The sequence below is a fragment of the Podarcis tiliguerta genome (genome assembly GCF_965153285.1).
Source record: "Podarcis tiliguerta genome assembly, chromosome: 3".
Classification (NCBI taxonomy): Eukaryota; Metazoa; Chordata; class Lepidosauria; order Squamata; family Lacertidae; genus Podarcis; species Podarcis tiliguerta.
This window is the reverse complement of record NC_139536.1, coordinates 74,489,934-74,512,026: the sequence shown is the minus strand read 5'-3', so window position 1 is coordinate 74,512,026 and position 22,093 is coordinate 74,489,934. Positions and strand designations below refer to the sequence as shown.

Genomic DNA, 22,093 nt, shown 5'->3' with positions numbered 1-22,093 from the left:
AGTTTCTTGATTAGACAGCACCTGAAGCAGTGGTTCTCAAAGGATGTGGCAGGAGAGGATGGCAAGTGTGGCAGCAAGAGTCAAGGACAATCAAAGAAACATCTTAACATTTCAGTGTAGTATAGTTATTAACCCCCCCCCCCATGGGAATGCTTCATGTTCTTATGTAGCTGCATTGTTTTATACTTTCTGGATGTCCCACGATCATATGATAAAGTAATTGTGGTCTATGTTGTAAATCAAGCACTGCTAGGAGTTGTTTCTTTTCGTTTTCCCACCTATTTCTTATTAATAAAAAAAGATGTGTGCCGTCAGCTAATTTTTATTCTGAAAGTGTGGCCCAGAGAAAAATGTTTGAGAACCACTGACCTAGAGAAAGGAAGACAATGTTTCAAATGTCAGTAGAAACAGTCCACATGACACTTAATGCCCTGGAATGCCTTGTAAGGCAGAACTGTTTTTCTTCTCAATTTTGGTTTCCATACCAAACAATTGGGATTTTTTTAAAAAAATCATCCCTTTGCATAATTTTATATAGTAAAGGAATATGTGATATTTACCTATAATCCTGTAGGTGAGATGCAATCCTTCCGCAGGTCCTTTCTTTGTCAAGTAGGGTTTTACATATTTTAATACATCACCAAGGTATTCCAGTGCCTTTGCCACCATGGCTGATTTTTCAGCTAGTGTCTGAAGTCCACTGTAATTTTTACCAACAGCCTGAGACAATGAAAACAGGCGTGCAAAAATAATTAGTATAAGATAATGAGTCTTGGCCAATATTTCATTGAAATAAAACAAATGTTTCTTCAAATGTGGGCCCAAAAATTGCATTTTCAGAATCCTCCAAAACTGGGATTTTTAGGAAATACTGTACCTTAACAAATTGAAAAACAGCATCATTAGGGTCTTGTTTGGAGAGTGAATCATCAACATGAGCCTTTGCAAAGATATCTCTAACTTCTGGAAGTTTTAATATCAATCTTGTGAGCTCGGTCAGTTGTTCCGTATAAGCCTTATCTATTGGTTATCACGAGAACATGAAAAAATAATTGGCACGGATCGACAGCAAATTCATGCAGCACAGTTTTGGATTCAACTCTAAATTTCTCCTCCCATCCTAGAGCCGGGGTGCTAATCAGCACTCGCGACTATGATTACAAAGCTGGACAAACAATTTTCAGTACTCAACAGCAAACAAAACAAGAAAGGCAAAGTAGTCTCTACTGCAGGGGTAGCCAATGTGCCCTCTAGATGTTATTGGACTACAAAGGCCATCATCTCTGACCACTGATCATGCTGGCTGGGGCTGATGGGAGCTGAAGTCCAGCATCATCTGGAAGGCACCGCATTGACAACCACTGTGTCTGGTGGGTTACAGTAAACAACAATTTACATTATATTCCCAATTGCTGACTTTAGGCCATGCTTTCTACTTATGTAATTTGAGCACTAATTGTTTTTCCAGAACAATTCTTCAAATATGTGAAGGGCTGTTACATGGAAATCAAGCAAGCTTGTTTTCTGCTGCTCCAAGGGGTAGGACCCGAACTTACAAGAAATGAGATTGTGACTAAACATTGGGAATAGCACAGATATTCTTAAACACTTGTATATTAAAGAAGCATACTTACCAGCTGTTCGCTCAGCATCTGTCCTGATCAAAGTATCAGGAGGCTGATCAATAAACATTTGCAAAACGCATCGAAACCAAGACTGTACCAACAAGGGTTGGTAGGACATATGACCCATTCTAGTAAGAGCTTCAGACAATTCACTGCAGGAAAGAAAAATCCGTAATAAAAAAATAAGTAGGCAAATAGATAGGAAAGCCACCCTTTGTCCTCTTTTTTTGTACCTTCCCCCCTGTGTTTTCATATGTAACCCTCTGCCATTGCTTGTCGCCAGGGGATACTCTGTGAGCACTTTGACACAAAATATAATGCCCTTTCCCTGCAGCAGTACGAGAAATGAAGCTGCAACAAATTCTAGAATCATAGTATTCTGGAGTTGGAAGGGACCCCAGGGTCATCTAGTCCAATCCCCTGAAATGAAGGAATCTCAACAAAAGTATCCATGAGAGATGACCATCCAACCTCCAAGGAAGGAGAGTCTGCCACATTCCAAGGAGGTCTGCTCCACCATCAAACAGCTGTTACTGTCAGAAAGTTCTTCCCGATGTTTAGTCAGAATGTCCTTTATTGTAACTGGAAGCCATTGGTTTGGGGTCCCAGCCTCCAGAGCTAAGAAAAACAAGCTTGCTCCATCTTCCACATGGCAGCCCTTTAGATATTTGAAGATGGCTATCATATCTCCTCTCAGTCTCCTCTTTTCCAGGCCAAACGTATCTACTTCCCTCAACTGCTCCTCATAAGGCTTGGTTTCCAGATCCTTTATCATCTTGGTTGCCCTCCTCTGCACGTGTTCCAGTTTGTCAATATCCTTCTTAAATTGTGGTGCCTAGAACTGGACAAAGTACGCCAGGTGTGGTCTGACCAAGGCAGAATAGAGCAGAACTATTACTTCCCATCACTGGGACCCCAGACCTCCGTTGATGCAGCCTAGAATTGTATTAGCATTTCTTCCTGCTGCACCACACTGTTGACTCGTGTTAAGCTTGTGGTCTACCAAGACCCCTAGATTATGTTCACATGTACTACCAGTACCTCTGCAAGCTCCTTTACTACCCTTTGGCCCTGGAGATTTGATTCATTTAAGTAGCTAGTTGTTCCCTTACCACCTCTTTCCCTATCTTGGGCTGCAGCTCCCTCCTGGCATCACTTATTCTGTTCAGCAGTGTTTTCCTTTTGAGTGACGACAGAGGCAAAGTATGTGTTCAGCAGTTCCATCTTCTCTCTCCCCCCCCCCAATAGCATTCCTCTGTCTTTTCTACATGGAGGACTTACTACTTGCTTGATCTTCCTCTTGCTTTGAACAAGCCTTTATTATTATTTTTAACCTCTGTTGCAAGTAAGAGATTGTCCTGAGCTTTGGCTCACCTGACCTTCTCCTTGAAACAGTTGGGAACTTGTGTATACTCTTCCTTCATGACTAGAAGTGTCTGACCACATAAGGGTGGGTCCCTTCCCTGTTATCCCACCTGGTCCCTCTCTGGGATCCGACTCTGTGCTTATAGCCACCTCTCTGGTCAACTCTCAGAATTCCTGGGGACCAGATGAGGCCCATCTCAACTGGGCTTCGCCCATTCCACTGCTGTGCCTACATATAGTCTTTTTGTTGACTCTGCTGCCAAAAATTGTGGTGTTTCTTTTGGGGAAGCGGAAGGCAGTTGCTTGGGCTGGGCTGTATCAGACACCTGAAATGAGGGCTAGGTATTACTACTTTAGAGACATAATTGTGTTGGAAAACAAATGTGAACAATATTTCCGATATAACTGAAAGTCCTGAAACTTTGTAAATAATAGTACAATTTGAACTAGCTGCCTCTGAGTTAGAACAGAGGGCATATTCTGAATATAAAGGCATGACACATTACTATGAATTTATCAAATGGATCTCAAAACCGGGGGGGAAATCTTGCATGCACATATACAAAGGAAACTGAGACAGGCCACTGACTCATCTAATTCAGTACAGTTTGCACTGACTGGTAACAGCTCTCCAGTATTTCAACCATATTTCTTGTTTTTACCAGGAGGCAAGATATTGAACCAGGAGCTTTGCATTAGCTACCATCCTCTCCCTTTTAAATCATACAAGCTATCGTTACAATTTATGTCATTAAGGCTCAAGGTAAAACTCCCATTGATTTTAATGCTCTGGACATCTTCCTACATGTAAGCTCTGTGCCTTCTCCCACATATTTTGTTAAATCACTTATAAAGGCTGAGAACTGGAAGGGGTCTTGTGGGTTGTTTAGTTTAACCTGCCACCCTGAGGCAATATAGTCTAAATTTAAAGTGTGGCTGATGGATGCTTGTCTAGCTTGTTCTTAGTTTATGCCATTTTGAAAAATGTGCTATGAAATTCCTCGGTGGTGCAGCAAATTCCCACAATTGTGTGCCAAGTGTTACATACAGTTGAATTCATAACATCAGGTGAACTACCCAGAATTAGATACCTGCATCTTACAGATGATTCCCCAAATGGTTTGTACAATGGCAGGTGCTATGAGATTCCAGTTGTCAATAAATAACAGTTGTCAGAACAACAAATGGAAGCAACATGGCTCTGTAGAAATATTTATACTTTTATTGTACTTTTGACTAAGAGACTAGGGCCCAAAGAACCTTAGTCCAAAACCAAAGGGGACTTTCACTTCCTGAAAAGCAGGCCATCAATGTATACTGGCAAATTGAGAATTTCAAAAGTAATTTGTGATATGGCAAAGGATGGAGTTGGGTGTAAAAAAAAAAGTCAAAAATTCTTCTTGGCTAGTGCAAACACTTTATATCAACCCAAGGAAGTCTTTGCCAGCCAAAGCTCTCATGTTTATGACTATTTCTTTACAAAATTACTTAGTTGCACTTCCAACAAACAACTTACAGGCATTGTACAGTAAATTCTGAAGGCCACTGAAACAAAAACCAGTAAATGAGAGAATAAAGCATATGACTAGAAAGCATCTGCTCTCACTTTGCCAAGTAAGTTTACATCACTCACCTGTTTTGTATTAGGTGGCTTAGATACCTTGAAACCAGCCGAGGGCAAACCATATCATCCCACCCGAACAACTGCATCATTGATAAAACTGGTTGAGGCTGAAGATCTGATGTACATGTGCTGGGCAAATCCAAAGCCAGTAAAGTAAAACCTATTTTTAAAAAGAAAGAAAGAAAGTGGAAACTCGTACACTTTTCATGAGCAGAATGACCGCTATTGTGAGTTCAAACGTATTCTTTAAAAAAAGATAACAGGCTCAATATGTATACCTTAGGCTGCATTTCTAACAGTACTTACCTGGGAGTAAGCCCCACTGAATTCAATAGGACTTACTTCTGAGTAGGAATAGTTGCAATGGTGCTGTCAGTACTATAGAAATGCTTTCAGTCCATGAGCATCTACTGGGGTCCCACACATTTTTACAACCTTGCACCACAGGACTTTCATTCTCCCCTCTTTTCCCCCAGTCACTCACTGCCACCTATTACCATATTTTTAAAATGTGTGTGTGTGAGGCAGCAAAAGAGTATGTGTTGGGGTTCAACAGAGTATCACAATATGTTATGGATATCATGAAAGATGTTCCTCAGTTAAAAGGGGGGGGGGTTGATAACACCGTGCTACTATATCATCTTATATTTACTCATTATATTTTCTTATCATAGTTTGTAGCTCACTTTCCCTTTCATTCTTCTAAACTGTTGTGAATTACATACATCACTATATCCCCAGTGCTAATTTTCACACAGCGATGTTAATCCAATGGGATATTTCTTTTTTTAACAAATATCTAAAGAAAACCAGAATGGACTTTTTGACAGGATATGAGGTTTCTGCCTTAGCATGATTTCCTTAATACATTTGGCAAGTGGCAGAGCATTTCCTTTCTACAACATTCTTTTCTATTACTATTATATCTTAATTATTGCAAAGCTGCTGAAGTTCAAGGGTCTTTCTTTATTTCCATTATTGACCGCGTCTTTGAGAGCTCATAAAATTCAGTTCTTAATTCATGTTGGGCTAAAATACATTTAAATTCAAATCTGCCTTTTCCAAATATTATTTAAATGGATTCAGTGTGCCATTATAGCTAGGCACAAGCCTTGTCAAATTGAAATATGCAGTATTACGATATAGAAATTTCATGGAAGAAATGATATTGTATCAAAATACAAAAGAACCAGATCAGCTGGGCACAGCTCCACTAAAGTCAAGGATCGGCACTATTACAGTTTACTCTCAATATGCTATTCCATCTGCTAGGATTTCGAGTAGCATTCCTACAGAGTAAGACATCAGAAAAGGTGGTGGTGTTTTGTTTTTAAATCAGGACGTCACACCATGTGCTTAAATGTTGTCTGATATATGTTCAGAAAGCCATTTACGAAATGAATATTATTATAATCTGGGAGAAACGTTGGGGAGAAAGGAATTTCGAGAAGCAGAAGAGCTATGAACAAACTCATTTAAGCTCTGAAAATATGCATCACATTTGATATGATGAAGCATTTAGCAGCATCAACCATTAACCTTGCAGAAAATTATAGCTCATATTTCAAATGTAACAAATGATAGCAGAGGAAAAGTGATACTCAAGTTGTGGATATAGAGACACCATATTAATAAGATGAGTACTCCAGAGTATTCTAATAATGTGTTGGTTTCTCTCTCTCTCTCTCTCTCTCTCTCTCTCTCTCTCTCTGTGTGTGTGTGTGTGCGTGTGTGTGTGTGTGTATACAGCCAGTCACCCATGTAAAAATGCTGAACATCCCTATAGACGTTCCATTATTTGCTGACAAATTAACTAACAGCTTCTATAGTAAGTACAAGACGGTACCAAGGATGTAGAGGAGGGTAGCCAAACTGCTGTACAGACCTGCAGCTGTATCTGCAAGCTGAGAACAAGGAGTCTGCAGCATTCTCTGGCTCTTCAAGAACGGAAAGAAATTTCTCCAGAGAGCTCTGGCAACAGCAAGGTGGTGCTCTTTCGCCACCGACGACAACGGAGCATTTGGGCCTGTATTCCCTGAAGGCAGTCCCTGGTTTAAGTGTTTGTGCACAGTCCTAGGGAGAAACACAAATAATATGAACATTATTTGTACTGGTGGTGGTGCAGAAACACACCTGAATTCCTTAGAGGTATTACTGTACAGACAGTATTTGCACTGTACAAAATGCAAGTACTGAAACATCATTTTCTATAATTAAAACCTTGATCCAAAGACATTTCTGCATACCACCTATCTGATGGATAAATGATGGCATATTAAGCACCATAAAGTTAATGTTAATTACTGATGTCAACCATTAATTACGCACCTCTTAATGTGTCAGACCCAAATGAGAAACAGGCAGGCTCCAAAATGAATGCGTGCATTTATCAACTGACAAGTCGGTCTGCTTACAATCCAAAGCCAGATCTTCTACTATTAGTTAATTTGGTATGGAAGGGTACAGGAATTGGAACTGGCACAGAAACAGTTATAATTTTAGGTAATGCATTTCCCCTTGAAGTTTTATTTATGAAGCCTCAGCACACACACACACAAAAATGAAGATTTAACAGTTTTTAGATACATTGTGCGGTTTGGTTTTGAATCAATGCGCCCCAGTTTTACTAGTGGAATAAGGACAGGAGTTACCACTATACACAACGTCAGTCTTTCCCAGAGACAATGTGGCATGAATTCAATAACACACTCAATTTTCTTTGATTCTGTTAGTACCATTCCTACTACTTAATCTAATTTGGAAGTTGTGACTTTCTAAAGGTTCAATAGCGAAGTGTCTGTAGGGAATCAATGTTCTCAGAGAAATGGGTGGAAGGAGGGGCAGGAAGCATTAATAAATTTGTCTGGCAGACTAGGATATGAGGCATTACTGTTCTTAGATGATCAACTAAATAACATGCTTATTAAAAACAATCTGTAGCAACGCACTATCATTCCTGCTCCTATTTATCTCCTGGTCAACTCAGCTGAGATTGTAGATTAAGACACAGGCAACATTACTACATTTGCTTTATTAAATTCTATAAAAAGCGGTCAAAGTATTTATTAGACAATGGCATATATCAAGGACAGTCAGGTATCTCATAAAACTAATGTTGCTGGCAGACCATAATCAGGGCTGAAATAGAAAGGGGCTTTTACATTTGTGAACTGCATTCCAGCCTTGACTATTCGTTTTTTTATTTTTTGTGTGAAAATTAAACAACTCAAAAAGTAAAAAATTAAACAAGCTCAAACATTTTAAAAAACAAATATTTTCTACCTCACTGTTCATTCTTGTGTTGTTTTTCTTGGAAGGACAAAGAAAATTGTGATAAATTTATGGGAACAATGTTGACATGGCCAACTATTTTTAGCTTGTATGGTTACTAAACCAGGGATCATTTATGGAGTGAGTGTGAAAAAGAGAAGAAAGCAACTCTATCATATTTTCCCTTCTTCATCATCTGTCACGGAGTGTGCTAGTCAGTAACCATATAGTTCAAAGCTGGAGTTACCTACTCGCACTGGTATGCTTCCAAAATGCTAGGTTGGCAGGAGCTGGGACAACGCAATGGGAGCTGTTGCCATTCAAATTCTCCTCTCAATTAGAACTTTAAAATTAAATAGCAATAACACTGTTCCTGTTCCACTATTACAAAAGCTGAAACCCTTTCAAGTATTTAACGTCATAAATCAGTTCAGCATTTTTCAGAAGTTTATTTACTTAGCAGTAAAGGGCTCTTTGTCTAACTGCGGCCTCTTGTGCTGCAGTGGATACCATTCTGGAAGATCTTCCAATTTTGAAACATCCCCGCGCACAAACAAAACTAACATGCAGCTTTTTTATCTTTTTGATGTTTCCTTCTCTCATTCGTCAGTATTTTGTCAAAATAAAAGCTTACTGAACTGTAGACATTGTGAATTAAAGGGACATGATTATGATACTTAATATGGTTTCATTCAAAAGATGCATACATCACCCAAACCAAATGTATTGCCTGTTGTCAACGCTCAGCTCAAACAGTATTCTGAACTGCCTGAATACAGATTTATTGAAAGGCTTGGTTATTTTGTCATCTCTGACTGCAGGATATATCCACATATCAGTACAAAATTCAAAAGATTTGAAGCAAAAGGGATACTCCAAATTTAAACAGCACATCCGCAAGTCTAGAATTAGATCCAAATGTCACATCCATGTTTATAAAATTTTAAATATTAGTCTAATAAATTAAACTATGCATTAAGCACATATATTTTAAACTATGTATAATACGTGCATTTTTAATATTTTTAATATAGTCAAGCCTAGAAGGGATATAAGCTATAGTACAACGTATATGATAAATATGTACACATTAAAACTTTGACAGAAAATGTACAATGATTAGTGAACACTGATTTACAATCCAAGTAACCAGTTGACTACATGCACACTAGATTACACTAGTGCATGGTTTCTCCATATTTATTGAATCTGACGGTGGGTGGGGGGTGGGGGAGAAAGGCAAAGTAATGAAATCAGTATAGCCTCTCTGGGTTGGGTTTAGAAGGCCTTCTGAAAAGTTGGTATTGGGGGACTCAGAAGCTTAGGCTGTATACACACACTTGTTTACTCTGCAGCCTGTGCTGCCCCCATTACTGGTTTGGGAAGTGGTGAAGACATGACATTAGCATTCTCATTCTGGAGGTCCGTTCTTAACCTGAAACTGTTCTTAACCTGAAGCACCACTTTAGCTAATGGGGCCTCCCGCTGCCACTGCCGCACGATTTCTGTTCTCATCCTGAAGCAAAGTTCTTAACACGAGGTACTATTTCTGGGTTACCGGAGTCTGCAACCTGAACGTCTGTAACCCGAGGTACCACTGTCCAGATCTGCTCATAAGTAGCCCTTGAAAGATGATAAAGTAGCAAGTGAAATATTTAATGTTCTTGAAGGAATCTATGTATAGTAGTAGGGAAAATGTTTTGTTCATGTAACCTATCTTCCTTTTTAGCAAAAGCTTTTTCATTAGATACCAGCCATTCACTTTTCAGATTGTTCTCTACAGCAAGTGATAGACAACAGAGCTAATTTTCTGTCATTCAGAGACAACGGTAGGCTTGCTAAACCTATAGCAGCAGCTCTGAGACACCATGAACTGATAGTTTATGAGATCAAAGCCACCATCAACAATGTGAACTCTGCCTCGTCACATTAACAGGAAACTGTTTTACGAGTTCCACCACTGGGCATCAATTTAACAAGTTCCAACACCAGCTAAGCTGTAAAACTGAATGTAATTCATTTAGTGACCCGCGCATGGGGGGAAGCAATATGTAGGTGAAAACGTCTCACAGTGACAAAAAATGCTTTGATTTGCACCATTCATGTGACTGAACAAAGAACTTAAACACTCACTGCCAATAGCTTTTATTGCCAAATGCACTAAACATTCATTATTATACGAGCGGAACCCACTGCTTTAGAGACCTGTTTGATAAAATAGAAGCGATAGAATAAATATTACATTTTTATCATGAACACAACTTGTCCATTAGGTTTAAATTATGGACTCGCTTCATGTTTAGAATGATCATCATTTTTAGCAGAATCCATTTCACTCTGCTTTCTCATATCTTTCAAAACGTACACATGGGAATTTTACACACATGGGTATGAGACAGATAACCTGCTTTTCCCATCTGATATCTTATCAAAAATATTACCTGTGCCTTCCACTATTATCTACCCCACTGGAGCAGAATGGAGGGAGCTAAAGCAACACCAACTAAATAAATCCAGCTGGCCTTATTTAGGGACACTGTATACAATTAGCAGAATTAGAAGTTGTGAAAATTTTATTAGGCTGTACTATACTCAGCTACAGGTGGCATCAAAACGTTGCATGTTTGGATGCTTCCCGTGGAGGGAAAATGAAAAGACCATCTTGCTTATTAAAACAGTCTGTGAGGCCAGGTTGCCTACGTCTAACACTGTCCGTTTCTATGGGAAGGTGTGATCAAACATTTGATTCCCTCAATTGGAGCCAGAAGTAGCAGCTTTAGTTCTGCCACTTGATTCTACTGATACAGGATGGCCCAATACATTTCACTACCTGGGGGAAATGACAAGACAGACATGCACACACACAGTTACAAGGACATAAGCCAATTGGATTGGCAGGTGATGCTTACTTTATCAAGGGATACAGGACAGTGTTCTCTACTGCACCTGAGGGAAGCAGGTTATCATAGGAGGTGTAGGATAAGCTGGGTGGCAAACTCCCACAGGTGCTCCGCAGTTCCCAGCATTTTACTAGTTTATTAAATTTAACTGGTTTTTTATTATTATTATAAAACAGCTGGGTAACATTGTTCTCTGGGCAGCTTACGGCATAAAAGAATAAGATACAACTGGAAAGAAAGTAAAATAAAGATCCCAGCACCTGCCACCTCAATCTGCCTTGAGTGATTTGTTATCGATAAATCCTTGCACTCCTAGGGTGAAACTCATATCCTGGCAGCAGTGGCGTGATGGGCACAACATTTGTCATCGACAGGAAGCCTCTATATGCAGCACACCAAACACATGGTTCTTTGGTAATGGGATACTTATCTGGCATATAAACCAAGGATGGGGAACCTGTGACCCCTCCAGATGCTGTTTGATTACAACCCTCACTATCTCCAACCAGTGGCCATTCTGGATGAGGCTGATTGGAGGCCAGCAACATCTGGAAGGCCACAGGCTTCCCACTCCTGATCTAAACACTTCCTCCTCTGGGAGCATTCCTACTTGTATTCCTCCAGTGCATAAGGACACTCAACATCCACTCAGGAGAAGTGGGAAGGAATTAGCAGACTTGGACTCCTCGTTTCCTCTCACAAGGTAGAAACAGTAGCTCTCTGAGATGTGAGGGAAGTCAAAACTGTAGCTGCCAATACAAACTCTACTATTTAAAATCATAGCAGCTATTAGACAAGAAACTGCAAGGCATTGCATTATTACATTTCTAAGATGTTTTCCTTATCTTGTTTCTTGAAATTTGAGGGTAGGAGGGGGGGGGGGGATGGGGAAAAACCAATGAATGGAAATGCAAATAAAGGCTGCCATCCCTTCTAGGGTTAATGGGTGCTTTTGTAAGATTTTAGGTCAGATTAACCTTTTGCTCACAATAGGGCTGGTTATCGGTTTTATTTTTTTACTGACTTTTAATGCTTCTAGAAAGGAGGGAAGGAAATCAATATCACGCGAGACAAAAGGGCTCTTGAGGCTCTGGCTGCACCAGCTTTTGGTTTGGCTTCACATACAATCCTGCAACATGCTGAGGCTGGGAAGGATTAGGCTGCTTGTGTTGAGTAAACCGATGATACTCAATAAACAGTTTCTGTTGTAAACCCCTTAGGACCTGCAAAGCCACACTAGTTGGCATTAGACCAGATAAGCTGCCGAACCAGCTGTAATCTCATTTAGACCTGAGCTGATCCTCCTGTCCTTTCACTCTACAGGATCAACGAAAACCACTGAGGAAGCAGCAGTATTATAGCGGCACTGCTTGCTGGATGTAGCAAACATTTCATAAATTCCTCTCCTTGAAGCAAGTCTGCATATAATCTGCACGGAGGCAGAGAAATCAATGGATTTCTGAATTCATTAGCACTCTTATTATGGCAGGGTAAATGTTTCTCTTTATGGAAGGGCAGCCGTTGCAAGTTGGCTCTGCAAACCTCTTATTTGCTGACCATTTCTCATTTTGCCAATGCTTTGCATTTGTGCTACCCTTTAGGATAAAAATTAACTTGCATGCAAGTTTATTAAAAATAAGAAGGAGCACTGGAAATAAACAGAGCAACCAGGGCTACACTTGTTTATCCATCTACCTGAGTGAATGCATCATAGAACACAATGTGACTTACTTTAGAGGAGACAGGTACAAGACCGCACTGTCACACACTTTACTGCAAGAGTAGAGCATCCCTTATATAAAATAACTGGTTGTACTTCAAAAGGTTTTATTTCTGTTAGTAACCATAACTATTATTTGGACCGAGATAAGACAAAATAAAAAATCAATGCTGTTTTCAAATAATATTATAACAGTTAACAGGCTAAAAGCATCAACTAGGAGGAATGGCTATAGCTTAGTGGAAGAGCGTATGCTTTGCATTGAAAATGCCCTAGGTTCAATCTCCAGAATCTCTAAGGAGTGTTTGGAGACAGCTGCTGCCAGTCAGTGTCAACCTTACTAAGCTAGATGGATTATGTATGAAGCAGCTTCTTATGTTCCCTTAAAAACAAAAGTATAAATGCTACGCTTGATAAAGAAGGCACAGAGGCAGAGAAATACAGCTTATCATGTAATAAGGCTTTCCCCCCCAAATGGTTACCAGCTCCTCAAATGTGGTGCAAGTTTCCCCTATCATGCTTTCTTATGTATAACAAAGAATGACTCTCTACCAAGTGGTAAGAGCTCACTGTATTTTGCATGTGGTTTGATTGCCATCAGTATTCACCCAAACAGAATTTCCAGGTCTCAGTGAAGACAACTTTCAATTTCCTCAGCACTCCCATAGTCATGTCTTCCCCATCCCTCTCTGCCCTTTAGGATTCTAGTAGACAAGGATGTTGAGTGCACAATGGGACCAGGGAGGGCAATGCTGCTGTAATGACTGCTCTTGAACTTGACATGATAAAAAGGGTTCTCCAGGCATTACCTGCCAATCCCAAATACAGAACAACCATATCTTCTTAGTAAGAATTATACAAAGACTACTCCTGAAGAGGTACAGTAAATACTTTTTAAAACCCTATTCAGAAGAACCCACCCATGAGTTGAATCAACATGCAGACGAACTAACAACTCATCTGCAGTGAAAGTACTGCCTGTCTATTGCATTGAATTACCATAATCTGAGCTCTTGTAGTTATGAAATGGTGAGCAATATTAGAAAAATCAGGATTCTCACAACCATTACTTTCCAGTAATTAAGTGACTGTGTTAAATAGGACCTCAGTACTTTAGAGAGAAAAAAACCAATTTTATTAAGACTCAAAATTTACTTAGTGCAAATTTTGTAAAGCGACACAACATGTCACGATGAAGCAGCCCTGGTATTGCATCTGAAAACATTAAATCTGGTCCCAAGCCATGCAGATCCAAGTGAAAGAGCTTGTATGCAAAGCTCATTTTCCCCACCAAAGTAAGTTGGAAAACATACCCCTTTTCATAATGGCAGAGATTTCAGCATAGCAACACAAATGCTCCATCAAGTCTATACCAATTTCCATATGTTGTCAGCGCACACCATGCAGGTCAGATGTGTGTTACAGTGCAGAGGGGTCAGGTCAGATGCGCATTACAGATGCTGCAAATTGGCATTGACCCACTGTAGACTGCTACAGCAGACATGCCCTGCTCATTAATCTTCATCCACCTCTCTGGCATACTTGGACTGAATGCAGCCAGCAGAATTTAGATTGATCCTCAAGCTGATCCAGCACTTGAGCATAAAGACTGCTAGTCTGAACAGATCTACTTAGGATCAGTTGAGGGCTGGTATGAGTTTCCAGTTTTCCACTTCTGTGTTTTAGATCAACTGTGATTCCAGATTTCAGATGCATGTTATCCAAAACAACCATTACTTATGATAACTGACACAACCCCTCACAGTCTCTACATTTCAACTCTTAATGAAATGATTTAAAGGAACAGAATTAAAGGGTGCTTCTTGCCCTCTCCAATATGAAGATTAATAAAAGCATCCTATCATCTACGGATATGTGACAGAAATTACTTTATAGCTCCTGCACAATCACTTAAAGCCATTCAGTGTGTTAATGTTTCACCTCTCTCCAACTCATTCTTCAGAGGTAAAGGAGTCCCATTTAACATAATCACTTAATAACTGCAAAGTGATGGGTATCAGAACCCTAATTCTTCTAATATTTGCCAAAACCAGCTCTTTTGTAATAACAATAACACCATGATAGCAAACTGTAAATCTGTGTAATTATACTTTAATTGTATTGTGAGGCATGCATTAATCACAAAGTTTAAGTGCCAAGGATGGAATTATAATAATTCTGTAAAACAAATTTAAGCTAGCTAAGTAGGTCAAAACCACTAGCATGCAACAGGAGACCTCTGGGAATTTATCAGTTAATGGCTATTTATGTGCAAATGAGTGCCCTACAACCCTCCAAAATCCTGTGTAGCCGAAGGGTATTTCTGTTAACCAGGAGCATGCTAACTGCTGAGGCATAAATTAAACCATTTATTGGAATTATTTTAATTCCTACCACCCCCCTCACTAGCTGCACAATTTACAGTGTTAATTTACATGAAGATAGAGCTGCTAAGGACTTGGGAGATAGAGCTACTAAGGACTTTTTCAGAAATGTTCCTGTTTAGAAAATAACTTCCACTGAAACACCATTGTGCTCTCAGTTTCCCAGCCTTCTAAAGGGTGTCTGAAGTCATTAAAAATTCCAGAGGTTCAGCACCACTCTGCAATACAGCAAAACCCTTTTGTAATGAACTCTAATGAAGTGAAATTCAGTCTTGTGTCCCTTCCACCCGTTTCAAACTTAAAAGGCAACAATGAAGCTCAAGAGGGTTTCTATCAACTACCGTTTTTCTATCATAACGTTCATGATGCAGACATATCAAAGGTTTTCACTGTTAAAGACTGAATGTAAATGTCAGGGTGGTGGTGAAGTTTGTCTTAAACAAGGCACCAAATTTAAGAAACTTTATTCCTTTTGTGCTGTTTCAGTTTAAGAACAAAAGCAACAACATGCTTGAAAATAATATTTAAAAGTAGTCCACCCTTTGCTCATCTATCACCCAATCTCAGGCAGCAGAGCACTTTTCCCCTAGAGACCCCCATAGGAAAAGGATGGGAGCAATTTTTGCCTTCCACAGATCTTCTCCCATAGACCTGATTGTGGCTAAGTGATCTTTAATAACATTGCAGATTGCTTTTGAGGGGAGGAAGGGGAGCGAGGCAAGCTCATAGACCTGCTATATTAGAATTACCCTGTTCTTTTTCCTTCTAAGAGACAGGGAGAAATGTTCCATGTAAAGCTGAGCAAAATTTTATAAAAATGTTATTGGTACCAGTTCTGAACCATAATGTCACCCTGGGGAATCCTTGGGGCATTCCTAGCTATTTTTTCCAGCCTTGAGAAAAGGTGTGTGCATTTCAGAAAAGCCAACTTTTTAAAAATGTTCTCTCCACTTTTCTCTATTTCTGTTCCTCCAATTTTTTTACTTATACATTTTCCAAATTATGAATGTACACCGTACATTTTCCATAATAAATCACTTCTCTCAGGACTTTCCAGTCCATTCCCCCATAGCATTCTAATCAAACCTTATTTTGCTGCATATCCTTTTCTTCCATCCTATTTTGTCCTATAAATATCCCTTATTGTTGGTAACTGCTGCTCAAACTGCTGTTCCTACTTGTAAGTTAAATGTTATATCTCTTTAAATATTCTCCCAAGTATTTCTACTCATCCTTTACCTGAGCTTCATCTTGGTTTTTTATTTTCACTGTCATGTATGCTAGCTCTGGGTATTCTATCAATTCATTTTGCCATTGTTCTTTGTTTGGGATTTCGCTTTCCTTCCATTTTTTTGGCATATACTATTCTGGCTGCAAGCGGTTGCATATAAGAAGAAACAGAGTGCCTTTTAAGGGATATTGACATATGTTATGCCTAGTAGGAAGGTCTTGGGTTTCTGGGAAAACGTAAATTTAAAAATCTCTTTTAGTTCTACATAGATCATTTCCCAATAATCCTTGGCTTGTTTACACTTCCACCATATGTGCATTAGGGTTCCCTTAACGTCTTGACACTTCCAGCACAGTTTGGATTTTAAAAAATACATTTTTACCAACTTACTGGGTGTCAAGTACCACCTGTACATTATCATTTATAGGTTTTCTTTAATAATATAGCAGGCTGAAAAATTCATTCCCCCCCCCATAATTTCTCCCACTGATAATTCTATATTATGGTCAATATCTATTGCCCAGTGGGTCATTATTGCTTTTACCATTTAGTCTTTGGTCTCCCACTCCAATAGTTTTTTATATATTTTAGATATTAATTTTCCGTTATTTCCTAAAACAATTCTTTCAAATTCTGAGCCTCCTTCCACTAATCCTTTTTCTTTTAAAAATATTTCATTCAATTGAATATATTGGAGCCATTAAACTATTGATAATCCATTATTATATCTCCTTTATTTTAGTCTTGCTCTTCCTTCTTTAAATTCTATAAAGGCCTTATATGTACCCCACTTATTTTCCAAATCCCCCCCCCCCATTGATACCACCTCAGTAGGTGATATCCAACGTGGGGTTTTCCTTTCCAAAAGGTCTTTATATCTCAACCAGACAATGTACAAGCTTCTTATCACATGATTTTGGAAACCTCTGTGTGCTTTGGGTTTGTCATAGTAAAGGTAGGAGTGCCACCCAAACATAGATCGAATCCCTCTAAGTCTAAAATATTAGTGTTTCTTTCACTCCATCCATTCTTTCATCCAACACAAACACACTCCCTTGTAGTAGAGGTTAAGATCTGGGAGGGCAATGTCCCCTCTATTCTTTGCGTCTATGAGGATTTTATATTTAACTCGCAGTTTTTCCCCTTGTCATATAAAGTTTGTTACATCTTTCTTCCATTGCTTAAAGCAATTGGAGCCATTTATCAATGGCAATGTTTGGAATAAAAAAACCATCTTGAGTAAGATATTCATTTTGACTGCAGAAATTGTTCCTAAAAAGAAGAGATTCATTCTACTCCAATTTTCTAGGTCCTTTTCAATATCATTCCAAATTTTTGAGTAATTGTCTTGGGAAAAGTTCATTTTTTTGGCTGAATCATATCCCCAAATATATAATCTCCCCCCTCCCTATTTTAATTCATGATCTGGCTTCCAGTCTTTTTTTAACATGTGGTTCTAAATTTTTAACTATCATTTTAGTCTTCTCCTTATTTATATAAAATCCAGCTAGGTTGCCAAATATTGTCCAGTGCCTTTGGGAAACTTTTCAACGGGTGCTCCAACATCATCACTGCATCATCGGCGAAGGCTTTCAGCTTATGGGCTCACTGTCCACTCGGATTCCACTTATATCATTGTCCTCTCGTATTTTTCTGGCTAAGACTTCCAATATTAAAATGAAGAACAATAGCAACAGGGGACGACCTTCTTTAGTTCCTTTCTTGATGCTTCATTTATCTGCTGTGCTGCCACTATTGGCCCATTTTCAGTATATATTGCTTTTATCGCATTGGTAAATTCTCTTCCAAACTTCATAGCCTCTATTGTTTTTCTCATAAAAGTCCATGAGACATTGTCCAAGAATACCACTGTCACTTCTTGTATTTCAGTTCCTTCTAACTTCGATCCAATCTTTTTGTGTGTGTATGTCTATGTGCTGTATTCCATGCGTACACACATACACACAACTCAGATAACACATCATGCATCTGATGAAGTGCACTCTGACCCATGAACTGAAAAATTTAAAAGAGCACAGAGTTTTCTCAAATAACCCAACTGGCATCAGAACAGAATAAAAGGGGGGTGCAGATCTGATCACCGATCTGTCAATAAACGAAGGTGCTAAGATGCCCAAAGTACACTAAACATAACCAGACAAACACAGCAGTGTTCAAAGCATTCTTCAAATTGCTGAAATCCAAGGTCAGTACTCTCAATGTTATTTAATATAATTATAGAATAGTAGCGTTGGAAGGGATCCTTAAGAATCATCTAGTCGAACCCCCTGCAATGCTGGAATCACAGCTAAAGAATCCATGACAGATGGCCACCCAACCTCTGTTTAAAAACCTTCAGTGGAGGAAAGAGCAAGCTTTCATTCAAGTTTATCCTCTGGAATCACAGTGCTAAAACCAGCACAAACCGTTCCCAAAGAGACAGAATAAATAAAAGAAGAATGTGCTTATCTTTTGAATAAAAAATGAAGGCAGAATATCTTAGCATAGCCCTCATTATCAAAGCCTCCTTTCCCAAGTATTTTATAAAGGACTATTACACCCTAGAAATGCACGACGCTATTTCCCCCTATCTCTCCATTTTTGTTTGTACTGGAGAAAAGACACACACGCATTTCTTCTCTTCCCAGTTTCTGGAACGCTAACAAAATAATAATTAAAAGTGTATCATCACCATAGATTTGTCAATGCCATTGCCACTTCTAGCATTAAGGCTGCCAGTAGGAGGCAGCATCAAGTCTGACAGCAGCCACCGGGTGCAGGCAGCGCAGACTGGTTGGGAACTTGCTTCATTCTTCTGTCATTATATAAGCAAGATGACACTGTTCTCTAATCCAGCCAAAGCTGATAAGTACCATCAACCTGTCACTTCCTACATTTCAAATTCTAACACTGCAGCATCAAAGAGTTTTTTACATTTCGATTTCTTTTGCTGGCAGCAGTCAGTAGCCTCTCATTCTCCCACGGTGTTCTAATGCAGCATTTGCACACCGGGGTTACTCCCAGCCTGAATAGCAGGTCATCCCCTACTCACTGAGCTCATCTGTGGCCCATGTGCTAGGCAATTTAGATCCAATCAGCCCTTATTTAGCTCAAGAGTAATGAGCAGCATAGTGACACAGACTTAAGCCTGACCCTCAGGACACTGCTCATCAAGCAGTAAAACTGTGACAAAATCATTCATCTTCCACCCGCTGGCAAGAAATAATACTCACACTCACTGTATTACTTTTCAAGATAGGAAGGAGGGGGGGAAGTCCTGAATTTTCATGATGTGAGACATTAATTTGCAGAAAGCTGAATTCCCTTAAACCCCCCTGTTGCTATGAGCTCACCAGGGGGAAATAGGCCTTAGGAGACTGAAATGGAATAAAGAAAATTGCTTCAGCTTTCTTTTCATTTTAAATAAGCCTTAAATCTGGCAAGTTATCCTAAAGACAAAGATATCTATCTGTCTATCTATCTATATGGTCTTCCAAGCTAAAGAAGCAGCAATCCAAATCAAGGTATTTCAATGCTAATTAGATTTTATTTTATTTTAACTATCACTGCATCCCTCCCCCCTCTTTGTTCAATAAGAGGGAGGGGAGAATTCCCGCAAATCTGTATAAATAGCTATTTTCCCCCCCACCACCTGCAAAGAAAAGAAATATGAAGAGGAAAGTTCATTGAAGGGAAAAAAAACCTGTAGTTTCAAAAGTGGAGTGCTTCAACCAGAAAATAAATGTACATTGATGTTCTTCAGGGATCACATATTTTTCTAAACAACTATGAGCCATGAGCAGCAGGTGCTCGTATACTCTGAAATGGTTTTGTACTTTTCTCTCCCCCCCCCCAAAAGCATATTTGGTGGATTTAGTCTTTCACAACAGTAAATCATGTATAGCTGACAGGTAGGTTACTGAACGAGCGTCAGAGCAGGTTTGCTAGATAAAATGGTTACAGCAGAGAAGAAAAGAAGCAACTTTTGACATGGTAGTAGCCTAGGCAGAGCAATGCATTTTCACAGCTACCCTCTTTGAGATCAGTATTTTCTTATCTTTCAGCAAGCTGCACTGGGCAATGCAGCCTTAAGAGAGCAAGGGGCCCCTCCAGCTGTTTTAGGCTATCTTGAACATAACCGCAATAAGAGATGATTCTCTTCATCTCTATGATGCAACTTAGCCAGGGAATGTGAGACAAAAGAGTTTGGGGATTTCAGCTCCTTGTTTAATCATACCACTCCTGGGAGGGCGTTTGTGTGCTTGGGTTTGTGTGTGTGCGTGTGTGTTTTGGGGGTAAATGCTGTAAAATGTTATGAATAATAGAGTTAAAACAAAGGAGCATCCAAAATAAAGTTTTTATTTAAATCAAAATAAAGTTGTTCATTTAGGGTATTTTTGGCTAAGCAAGGAAATAAAAACTGCAAATGTATATAATTATTTCTCCCAAAGAAGGGGACAGAAAACACGTGTTTTGTTTTGGGGAGGCGTATACGGGCACAAACATAATGTAGCTTCTAAAGTAGAGTGTGAAAGCTAAATATGGTGAAGCTCTGTGGAATGCCTTTTTAGAAAGGCGATTCCCTCTAACTTGTATACTGCTATTTTATTTCTGTATTAAGACTCTATTTTGCGCCCCTTATAAGACGCCCCCATGTATAAAACGCCCCCTATTTTGGGGGACTCTGATTTAAGAAAATGGGAAAAGATCTATCCTTGTATAAGACGCCCCCAAATTTTGGACATTATTTTTTCGGGGGGAAACCTAGTCTTACACACGGAAAAATACGCTATTTGCTTATAAACACTGGGTGAAACACAACAGTGTCTATCTGCTGGTGAATCAGATGCTGTTTGTGGAAGAGATTCACCCTCCTACCCCCTCAAAAAAAATAAAAACCATCTGTTTCAGAGAGTTGGGAGACCTTTCAGAAAAGGAGGGGAATACAGGGGGAGTGCTCAGTGCTCACATGACAGCTATCGTTACCATTTCTGTGGTGTCAATGTCAACTTATACTGTGTGGCAAGAAGAGCCTCTCATATCCATGTAAAGAAGGCCAGAACAGCCACTGTATCTAAGGTCCATGGCATAAATATCTGCCTAAATCAGAGGCAACGACCTGTGACTGAACAAATAGCACTCTAAGCATCTTTATAGAGATGGAGAAAACGAATCTTTTTTTTTTTTAAAGGAAGACTTAGCTTATGGCAAAGATCAACTCAATTCTAAGACCTATTACGTTTCCCCCCTGACAATAGTATTCAGGAAGATGAATATATTGGAAAAATATATTGTTCAAGGCCTAATATTGAAACCCCAGAGTAAAAAACACTTCTCTGCATTCTCTTTATCAGCTTATCTGTTCAATGATATAAAAAGAGAAGAAGAAGAAAGTATCCTGATGGGCTCGGAGGGCTTCCCACAGGGCATTTCTGATGACAAAGTGTAACACAACCCCCTCCCCTAAAAAACCCCCTCACAAAAAACCCACCAAGTATATATTTCCATAGTAAAGATACAAAGTAGAAATTCCACACACAGTCTGAATAACTACAGGGTGGACTACAACAATAATGAATATACACTCTTATTTGTTGATTTAGCAACAGTCTAGCTATTGAAGAATGTCTATTAGAGAGACAACCATTTTTGCTGGAATGGTGCTCTGGCTGAGGGGGGATATGTTGTCAGATAAACCTTAAATACTGTTGTTGTTTTTTAGTCTGCAACATATTTAAATTACAACAGCTCACAACTCTATTGACCCTATGAAGTTCTGACACAAAACCTAACCAAAGGAGAAAATTAGCACCTCTGACCACTACATTTTCCTATTGCTCAGTTTTATCCAAAGGCTCAGTGTGTCATTATAAACTACAAGTTTACAAGCTCCACAAAAATACAAAAATTAATCTGCAGACCTGCACGAAAGCTCAGTGATGTCCAGAGTGTTGATAGACACTGTTCCTTCTAT

At 39.2% G+C, this 22,093-nt stretch overlaps 1 protein-coding gene across 1 annotated transcript in view; it reads right to left on the bottom strand.

The window, feature by feature from the left end:
• The window catches only part of MMS22L (MMS22 like, DNA repair protein), a 70,603-nt gene that overhangs the window by 15,167 nt on the left and 33,343 nt on the right, over window positions 1–22,093 (bottom strand). Inside the window, exons 15-19 of the mRNA XM_083433420.1 lie at window positions 6,500–6,687; window positions 4,624–4,774; window positions 1,635–1,777; window positions 878–1,020; window positions 561–720 (exon numbers count right to left, since the gene is read on the bottom strand). Coding sequence (XP_083289546.1) covers window positions 561–720; window positions 878–1,020; window positions 1,635–1,777; window positions 4,624–4,774; window positions 6,500–6,687 — 785 coding nt within the window. The remainder of the gene's footprint in view (window positions 1–560; window positions 721–877; window positions 1,021–1,634; window positions 1,778–4,623; window positions 4,775–6,499; window positions 6,688–22,093) is intronic.